This window comes from Acanthaster planci, linkage group LG11, assembly GCF_054643075.1.
Source record: "Acanthaster planci isolate LZ-2023a linkage group LG11, COTS_SCS, whole genome shotgun sequence".
Taxonomy (NCBI): Eukaryota; Metazoa; Echinodermata; class Asteroidea; order Valvatida; family Acanthasteridae; genus Acanthaster; species Acanthaster planci.
The window spans coordinates 7,836,233-7,846,533 of NC_141787.1; the positions used below are offsets into that span (position 1 = coordinate 7,836,233).

A 10,301-nucleotide genomic window follows, 5' to 3' on the forward strand; every position below is an offset into this window, starting at 1 on the left:
TGCTACTGTAAGTTTATTACTGTCAAGCATATCGTGACTAATTGATAACATTAAAACTGTAAACCAGTAAGCAAACTTTGAAAACACTCAAAACGGGGCAGAAAACATTTTCCCTAGTCCTGTTCACTTCAGGTGTATTTTAGGATTTCAATGAAACTGATTATGTGGTGTGTATACTAAATTTACCTTTAGGATTTTAGGTAATGATTTCTATGATGTACATAACGATCAAAGTTTTGCACTTACAGACGATTTACGTCTCTCTCGTAATACTCCAACGAAGGATCGACAAAAAGCCCGCTTGGGACCTCCTCTACTTTGCAGTTGTACAGGACTCTAAGTTTAAACAAGAAGATAGTTTGCCCACACCACAGCTGTGAATTAATGCGCGTCACCTTCAATTACATTCACCAGAAATTCAAACTACGCATGAACCGGGCGCAAAGCCTTACTCTTGGACGAATAATTGTGTAAAATGTACTTTGGGCAGTTGCTGGTGCCAGCGAAACATGAACACCCTTTACACGCCATGTACAGAGGCTTTATACGTGTTAATTTTCATATACTCACAATGATACTTACAACCGTTCCAAGTTCGTTGCCTGTCCAAACGTATGAGTCTTCAAAACGTTCAAGTCGTTATAGTAAAGATTTCTGCCATACAAAAGGATGGAATTTTTTTCACTTAATTGTGGAGCAGTTATCAGAGATACATGTAAGTTTAAAGATCATGATTCGCCAATGTTTTTGATAAATCTGCGTCGGTGATGAAATTTGTGTGTACATGTACATGCATATTGCTGTTACATTCGGCATGGGAATTACGACCTGCATCCCCTTTTTTGTAAGCCATTACGGATGCTCTTCGATTTACATTTGTTTTATTTCAGTATGAGGACTTTGCGAAATGCGTTGTGTGAGGAACAAAAGCACTGAGCTGCAATAACACTGACAGTAGGCTTACCAAGAAATTGTAGATAATGAACATTTCTCATTCTTTTGAAACAACGACCATCCAAATCCACTTCTCATACAATCAGAAAGGCCTCTAATTCCCGCTCCTGAATATTTCAGTTGCGCTTGCTCTTAGTTCACACTGATCGTCCGAAAACGTTCAGGTCATGGCCATCGTGATCAGTTGAAAATCTGACCAACAGAATGATGTCAAAAATAAATATAACTGGATGACTTACATTTCCTGGATTTGAAGCCCCTCTGTAGCAGCGGGTCCCAAAGTCTTGAGCTTGTTACTTCCCATATGCCTTAGGCACAGTAAAGACGTGATTCATTAATGAGACTTGCCTGACAAAAATGATAAAGATCTATCTGGTACTTCGCCATGTGCAAACCACCAGCGATTCAGTGCAAATAACAGTTGCATTGGTAGAATGACGCGGAAAACAATAAATTTCGTAATGTAGGCAGACAGGGCAGGCGTATTAATTGCGTTAAACTTTACTTCAATGTAAGTGTCGACTTCTTAGTTTGGAAAAAGTATCAATGTACAATTTACTTTTTATCTCTGAAGTACACATTTATTTCAATAAAATTAGAAATGTTGGTCAAAATTTGCTAAATAGAGTGAGTTTTAATCAAGCCTGGGTTATTACTGTATCAATTAAAATATGGTTATAACTCCTCTACGTCGAATTCATAGAGGCTCACTGATGGCAAAGGGATAATTTAAATCGAACCAAGTGGCTTGAATTGAAAACATTTCTGCCGAACCAGATACATGTGCGTTCATAGTTCTTATCAAAGAGCCATGACGTTTTGGCCCATTGCACATCTGGAGGGCGGAAACCCCTCCCCCAGAACACGGCTGTGCAGTGATCGATTTTTTAAAACCTGGCCTGCATGTACATGTCCCTTATCATTACAGGTGAAGTTTGAACTCAATCAGACATATATGTTCTTTTGTTCTTTTGCTATGCGTGTCAGCCTGCGTGCACTAACCGCAGCAGTGAAATAGTGTAGATTTCATATTAGATACTGAAAAAAATCACTCCATCCTGCTGAGCTTTAAAATCCTAGGAAGAGCGCTATATCATTGTGAAGAGTATTTCTTTTGGAAAACTCGTATCGCAGTTTTCCTTCTGTATGATATCCAGTTACCGGACAACCCCTTAATAGCCATTAGAACAGACCTACCGGTACCTAAAGGGCGCACACGGGATACTCACAGTTTGGTCATTCCCTGTGGTCCCGCTAGACCCCTTGCTTGTACTTCTCTTATGCTGTTTGACTTCAAATCTCTGTGGATAACATTAAGTGCTGAACGATTTTCACATATGAATCTTCTGGAACAAATCTGCACTTGCAAAGAGACGCCATGTTTTACAGATTTTTACACACAATAAATTGGACAATTTTTCTTAAAATGCATACGTCATGGAGAAAAGTCCGCTCCCTTTTTAAACTCAATTCAGAGGTCTGCATCCAATAAGTCATTAAATTTCACGCTCATGGCCATTGCAGTTGGCTTTGGTACGGTGATATCGCAACTACGTCGAACAAGAAAAAGGTGGAACAAAATACTTACAACTTTAATAATTTCTGGCATCTTTTAAAGGTATCTGTCTCTATCACCTGCAGGTTATTACTTCTGAAAACTCTGGATAAAATTTCGAAAAAGATATGGGGTAAAGACGTGCTTCCAGTGAAATGTGATTCCATTCATTCAATTTTCGAAAATTGCCTTCAATATCTGAATCTTTAATAGACTCAATTCTAACAGTGACAGCATTCCTAATCGTTTGTTATCCTGCCATAATAAAAGAGCTGCAGTATTCAAAATACTTAAATGTGACATTATTCGCAAAGTTTTCGTTGCCATTTTTGTTCTTGAAGCATTCTGGCTTACACTGCCTGCAGATTGACTCCATTTTTCACCAGTGGCTTAATGTCTCGCAATTCATTTTCTCCTGCAAATCTGGAGAGAATGGAAAGTATTCCAGTTACTACTTCCAATTACGTACAAATTTGAAGAAGCTCCTTGTTAAGTTCTTAATGGCTGGTCAGGTCGTAGTGCGGCACGATCAGTGTCGTGATCATTCCGTGTTAATGTACGGCCGATTAGTTGCTTAAATGTTTCGTATTTGACAGTGCAGCAAGCGACAACAAAAAGGAAAGAAGATAACACAGCAGATCCAAAGACTGGACGTGATATATATCTCTTTTTCCTTGTCTTGTTGCATATTTCAAATGGTTATTTAATATTAAATTTACATGACAAAAACTCCACTTTAGCATGCTCTACTGGAAGATTAAAGTTTAACCTCTGCGCACCGCAGACCTTTTGTGTAGATACTGGGCGCGTCCCTTCTCGTAAAACGTTGGATCTGCCACTTGAAAACACCTTTCTATTGCATTATGTGTAATCTTTATCACAGCAGATGGCTTGCACAGCTTTCCACATTTTCAGTACTTACAGTGATATGACAGTTTCAGGTAGTTCGAATGGCGTTGAAATACGATTCTTTGTAACATTCCTGTGAAAAGAAGGGTACTTCTTTAGTTTCGGATGGCCACAATCCAATTTTAAAGAAGATATCAGCCAAGCGTGTACTGGCAAAATAAACTCTTTACCTCCTTGTGTGTTACCGACATCCAATGTTAGAAAAAATGTAGACTTTTTTGCTTAACCGTTTTCAGCTTTGCAAGGCGTGAGAGAGAATCCCGTGGAATGTGTTCCGTTGTACCTCCTATGACCCTGCACATTTTTGTACAAGGGCCCAAAGCTTCATGTGCGTCACCAAAAAGAAGGATCCTCTTTTAATACCACCATTATCAAACGTTAACTTATACGGAATGGGATTGAAAATATGAAGAAAAACGTGTTCTAAGTGTAATTTTGGGCATAGGCTGAGATGAAACAACGGCAGAGAGAAACAGAGTAGAACTGGCAATATGGTGGACGCACCTATACCAAATTTAAATGTCACGAAGCTGAAACAAATTCCGTGGTTAAAGATCTGAGGAAAGGTTGTCGATTTGTAGTTGCATCACTTTGCAGATGCAAGCCACAAGTGGAAGTCGCACTGTGACAAATCTCACGTAAATCGACTGTGAGTTGAGAGTTTCAAACCTCAGGTAGCCCCTGAACACTCATACAATAATGAAGCTGGACCACACATCAGCCGTTCTCCACAATGACATGTTGTACAAAGAACCCCCCCATCCGACAGGTTTATTTCCATTGATAAACCAGGATTTTAGAGTGAAATGCTGCTCTGTAAAACGTGGCATTAATATATTATTGCATTAATGTGATACACAAGCCACGCAAAGAAGCATAGTTACCAATGTCGATAGCTTGTATTGAAGTGAAGTAATTACTGTTGAACTTAAATGCAAAAAAACTTAGGAAAGAAACGAAATAACCTATCAAAGGGATGCCCAAACCGATAACAATAATTACGGACAAGGTAGTCCTGTTTTGCGGCCAAAAGAGGTAACTCATGATAGGTAAGACAATCACTAGTTAAGATTGCGTGCCCTTGTTAGATCTATCATGCTAACCGCGTTACAAGGGCTCTCGGCGCTAAAGATCATCTCAAGAAGGCAGAGCAGTGACGGAGAGCAATGGTATGTATGGCTTCGTCATAGTGCAGAATGCGGTGACGGACCCAGAACCATATTTTTGAATAGGGGGCAAACTCGTTTTAAGTTTTGGGGCCGAAAGGTTTGAATTTGTCCCATACAATCTTTCATGGCCTTTCTGAGGGGTGGGGCTTTAGGAAGGGAGAGAAATGAAATACGCCAATAATAGTCTTCCTCTTAATACTTTTCCAACCATGGCTCCTCTTGGAGAGAGGGTGTGGTTCCTGTTGCCCCTCTCCCAGTGGATTCGCTCTTGCAGGCGGTGATTTTTTTTCACCCAATAATCAGTAAGATCTGGGCCAGTATGAATTTTTCAAGATTATATGTGCTACTTTTTGAACTCTGTTACCTGGTCCATATTTTTCGGAGTTTTCGTGGGGTGTGGTGTGGTGTGGTGTGGTAGCCACAACATTGCTGCACATTCATATCGAAAAGTCTGAAATAGCCTTCAATCTGATCAAGATCTGACGTCCAAAATGTCTCAACATTGGAAGGCCTTGGTGTCGAAGTGACTAACTGTGAAATATAATTATTCTCAATCTGAAATCTGATCTGAAACAGTGCCTGTTCGAAATGAATATGTAATGAAATAGTAGTGAAACTGACGAGGAAGAACAAGTGTCCGATTTTGTGATTAAAATACCTGACAACTGTATAACTGAGAGTCTGATGTATAACTTTAGAATCGTTTGTAGAGTGATACAGAAACAATAAAAAGTCAACCTAAAGCTCAATTTACACTGTACCTACGACGTATCTCTAACGCACTGGTGGTTTGCAAGTACATTTAAAATATTAATCAGACCATTACAAAACTGATAACATTGGGGCTCTTTGACATTGGACTTATCGTAACTCGCTACGATCCCACATGTATTCCGAAGTCGTTGTCGTTAACATTCGAATAGTATAATGGTTAACATTTTCCAGGGTGAATACACACTGATTAGCGGATGTGTGTAACTATTTTGTAAGTCACGTTTAAAAATGTGATGGATGTATAGGTAATAAATAATAATGCAAGCCTCCCCAATCACATTACTGTACATCCCAATTGCAGATTATTGTCAAAGAAACATACTTCCTGTGCCGACATTATTTTCTTTACAGGTTCACTGTGAAATTTCAACAGAGGCTTAAAGCCGGTCACAACATGCTGTATGTTTCCTCCAAAACGGACCCGCGTCCTTAGCCATGAGGTTGCTCGAGTGATTTATCGTGTGGGGAAAAACCTTGGCTTGGGGAAAAATCGAATCTGCCACAAATAGTGCTAGATTTGATTCCATCTATATAGGGATAGCCCCCACACTATCAAGTACCAAACGCAAGCATTATTGAGGGTTAAAGAGTTCAGGCCTCTCTTAAATATTATTAATTCATTCATTCTCAAAGGTGCTATTTTTAAGTTTAGGTTCGTGCACGACCCATTGCTATACTCACAGCGTTATAAGTGACTCAAGTTGTAACAAGGCATCGTATGGTATCCTGGTCAATTGATTTCCACCCAAGTTGCTGCAATTGAAACAAACCAAGGTGTAAAAAGACAAGGGGTTCGAAAAAATATGAACAACAGTGTGAACGCCCATCATTTAAAAGAGATTTTCCTCTCGGTATTTACAAATTCACGCCAAGTACATTTGCTATATTTTTCTGTAGAGTTCGAAAGAAACGCACCTTAAGTATGATTATTATGCTAAGAGTTCGGAGCAAAAAAAAATCAGATTTTGTTGCAGGAAACCTTGTCTCAGAACAGTAAGACAGCCACCATGACGAGGATATAAAGCAGTGTGCCATTTTATGAAGGCAATCCGATGAAACCTTAAAGGACCTTGACATCAAAATTTACTTCAATAGGTAATATTCTCGTACCCTTAAAACAGAGATCGCATTTTGACATCCTTGTATGGTTATTGTTATTGAAAACTTTTTCCAGGCACTCTGTTTCCGACAATTAGAGGACATTGACGGCACCATAAGAAACGTTATTTATTCAAAACTTTCATACTAGTACAATATGGGAAACGTGGCATACTGGCTTGCTGCAATGAACTGATAAAATTACGAATCACCAAATTTAAACAAAAAAGAAAAATATCTCGAAAGTTTGGCAAATTGTTGTGAAGAAATCTGTAACATCGACGTTTCTCTTTTGCTGAAAAATTGAAATTCGGTTTAACGTGAAAATTCGGTACCTTTAAAATGATATATCAAACATTTGAAATTCTGGTCACACTGGAGCATTTAATTAAAAGAACTCTGACTTAAAACAATCACAATGCGGGGGCTCTTTAAGGCAGTGTTTAAGGTTTATTCTACTGATTCTGTACTCCAGAGTGCAGGAAGAACAAGTTTTAGTGCTGTAAAACTGACGTTTCTTCCTTGGATGACATAACACTTTGGCTAAAACCTACTTTTAAAATGTCACCACAAACATTAAAAATCTGGTTAATTTGGGCATAAAGAAGCATTCAAAAGAATTAAATACAGTTACACTGCTGGGCCCTTTAAGGCACTGCTTCCACTGATCATAGATTCCAGTGTTCATTCACTTTAAGAGAACCTAAACCTAGAATGGAAAGTGAATCAAATTCAGAAATTCTAAAACTTCCTGGTTCAAGTTTTTCGAAATGTACACGGGCCGTCCTGTGCTGTCAACCCAGTTTAAAATAACATTGTCCTCATCACAGTAGTCTTCACGCGGCTCAGAGACGATAAAGAAAGTCTGCCATAGGTATCGGATCTAGCACTTACACAAACGGGGGGGGGCAGCTACGTACGAAAAGGAAATGGTTTGCACCCCAATTGGAGTTGAACCCAAATGCGTTGATGGCATATGTTACCTGTAGTAGTTTTTGTCCTTAAAGCTGTACCTGGTTGGAACAAAAGAAGGTAAGGAGGGATTGAATCCCAGTGGAGCAAGCGCGTGGCTTTCCACAACTCCTTGACCACGCTAAGAATACAGTATGAATGTATACACTGTTGTAAATGCAAATCCTAGTACATATATAAACATAATTCAAGTATGTTTGATGAAACTGCCATTGTTCTGTGGTTTTGTTAACATTAGCAAGAGGATCAAAAATAATGGTCAGTCACCAGTTCCTAGACAAGTCTTGGTTACAATCATTTAAGTGGTTTGGAAACCATTCTTAGACTAGTCCAATGATTTCGCGTGCCTAACGCTTCGGTGAATTTCAATTGTGCTAAACAGTGATCGAAGAGGCCATTTCCATATGCTCGTCTCGTGTTGTACGAATGGGAGACCGGACCCCAAGTCTCCCGTAGACTCCTGTTAATCTGAACTCGTGCTCCACCTGGTTGTGTTGCTCGTGCCAACACACCCATGCTCTCCAACTCATGAACGGCAGGAGCGCAGTCAGTCAGGCGGGAAGTATCTACTCTTACATTACGTGGTTATTCCCAAGATGGCAGGAGGAGGAAGTTTCAGTTTGTGTGACGTGATCCGAGAGTTATGTGCAAGCAATACTTCCTGCTCATCTGAATATCGAGAGTAGCCAAAGTGCGCGTGGCCCTTAGGCCCTGCCAACGTCCTCCAAAAGATTTTCTTTAATAGAGGTCCAAATACAAGGAAGGAGAAATCCACGAAACATCTTCATTTTCAGTTGCAGTTGCAGTTTCTTTTGTGCAGAAAGTAAACTGACTGACTGCAATGGAAAATGTGCGTATCAAAGATAATTATGGAAATCTAATGTGTACTGGGGTTTTTAGCATGTATACTATTTCCTTATTGCCTAATTTTGGTGGTCTGTACATTGTTGTTTGCTTATAAGTGGTTTTGATGCTTAATAATTTTATCTAAATATATTCAACTCCAGCACTTTCGAATTTATTGGTGGCAGCCGCTGGTTCTAGAAATTGGGGAAGGCGTATGTTTAGTCTTAATTAATCATTACAGAGGTACACGATATACTGCATGCATTTACCATTTGAAATAAGGTGATTCTTGAGGGTGTAACAACGCTATGTTAGGGCTCTTTTGATAAACAGGAATTAGCTAACCAATGAGGAGGATTCTCCTCCTTTCTCTGTTTGTTGCTTTTCGCTTTGATTTTGTGAAAGAGTCAATTACCCCCAACGAGATAGTTGTGTTCTTCGACTCGCTCTATCCGTCTGTTCGACTTTGAATAGGAAATACAATTATGAAGAACTTTTCATGAGATTTTATGGGAATCACGCGTTGATCACTTGAAGTTTTTGGGTGGTATAAGTGACCTGACGTGATGATGACGTCTTAAAGCGTGGGTGGGTTGACTCTAAATGAGGTGGAAATCGTACATGGGATACTTTAGGTAAAGTTTATGACGTTGTCATTAACTTGCCCTTACTTGATTTTTTAAGAATTCGTAATTTAGCTTCCAAATATGGACAGCGGCCATCATTTGGGCATAGGCACCAAACGTGGCACAAAAAGGTTGACGTTTGCAAATAATAAGCATCATGATGACATCACTTTGGAACAACTTATGCCATTATGTTTTACACGTCTCAACCTAGTCGGCCAAGGAATATTGAAATCAGCGTGTACTGCAGTTCTGACGTGGTTGGCTGGATAGTTTTAATCAGCAGTTCGGAGATCGAATCCAGGGTTGGCATTCTTGTAAGAACTGTTGTTTTTATGTATAATTTACTAAACGAGGTTAAGAATTAATGTAAACGTCTACACTGGGAAATAGGAGGCCACGTGGTCGTAGTTTTCAGCGTCACAGTCGTGTCACAGTTTCGCGTCAGCAACCGGGTGGTAAAAGCATGGTTGGCCGTTTTAAGAAATTGGTTAATATCTCATGATAATAGTTTTGTTCATAATGACCGGAACAAATACAATCGAATGTTTCCACATCAAATGTCTTCTCATACTTACAGCACTTGCGTATCGTTCGGTATCCCCGTCGGTAGTTCTGTGAGACCCCTCTGCATGCAGTCAACCACGTTTGGCCCTTCATTGCTGCATTTACATAACCTGCAGGCTTCCTCACTTGCCGGTACCGCCATGGCAAGGGCCGCACACTTCACCGCGACGCAGAGCGCCAATTTTATGAAATACCCTGTTGTCTTTGTTCCCCTCATGTTGGGGATATCTTGAACAGTTATGCCCCGAAGTCCCGATCGATTTCAAGCTTTTAATACCGAAAGAAAGGGACAGGATTGGTTTACTTGGCTCAATATTCTCTTAGACTGCTGTAAGAGTGGAGGCTCCGATTTATACAAATTTCCCAGACCTATGTGGGCGTGAAGGTCTATACCCATAGCATAACTTCCTCGTTTTACATGTACAGTGTTTCCCCGACTGTTGTAGTGTACTGTTGCGAAATGCATATTGCATAAGTACTAGAAAAAAGAAACCTCGATACGGAAACGACGGGGAACTTCCAACTATCTGCACCATTCAGTTCTTTGACGATTAAGCATTTAAACAACTGGAGAGTAATCTTGAACAACTGCATTACCGTACCTTGACTTTTCAATAACCAGAAGTACTCTGATGAGTAAAGTAATAATCAATTAGAATACACCACTTGCTGGTTCATTATCCTGGTTGGCTGAATCTTGGGTCCTCTCTTATTTTCTATTTTCATTAATGACTTTGTTCAATCTTCACATATATTCCCCATTCTTTTTCCTGATGATAGTAAATTTTTTATAGCCATTATAATGTGAAAACACTTTTTGATACAGTTAAC

The 10,301-nt window shown here is 39.6% G+C and overlaps 1 protein-coding gene across 1 annotated transcript; it reads right to left on the reverse strand.

Annotated features, from left to right (window-relative positions):
• Nucleotides 1-1,189: 1,189 nt before the first annotated feature.
• Nucleotides 1,190-9,845, reverse strand: LOC147797366 (decorin-like). The gene is made up of 7 exons (XM_087143517.1): nt 9,482-9,845; nt 6,043-6,114; nt 3,432-3,491; nt 2,864-2,932; nt 2,543-2,614; nt 2,184-2,255; nt 1,190-1,262 (listed from the first exon to the last, which is right to left on the reverse strand). The coding sequence occupies exons 1-7, from the start codon at nt 9,685-9,687 to the stop codon at nt 1,190-1,192; spliced, it is 624 nt and encodes a 207-aa protein (XP_086999643.1). The 5' UTR covers nt 9,688-9,845.
• Between the last annotated feature and the right edge of the window lie 456 nt (nt 9,846-10,301).

Coding starts and splice junctions, on each gene's coding strand:
- LOC147797366 (XM_087143517.1), bottom strand. CDS start 9,687: ATGAGGGGAACAAAGACAACAGGGTATTTCATAAAATTGGCGCTCTGC. Junction 6,115..9,481: donor CCGAACGATACGCAAGTGCT/GTAAGTATGAGA, acceptor TTTCAATTGCAG/CAACTTGGGTGGAAATCAAT. Junction 3,492..6,042: donor CTTGAGTCACTTATAACGCT/GTGAGTATAGCA, acceptor TTCTTTTCACAG/GAATGTTACAAAGAATCGTA.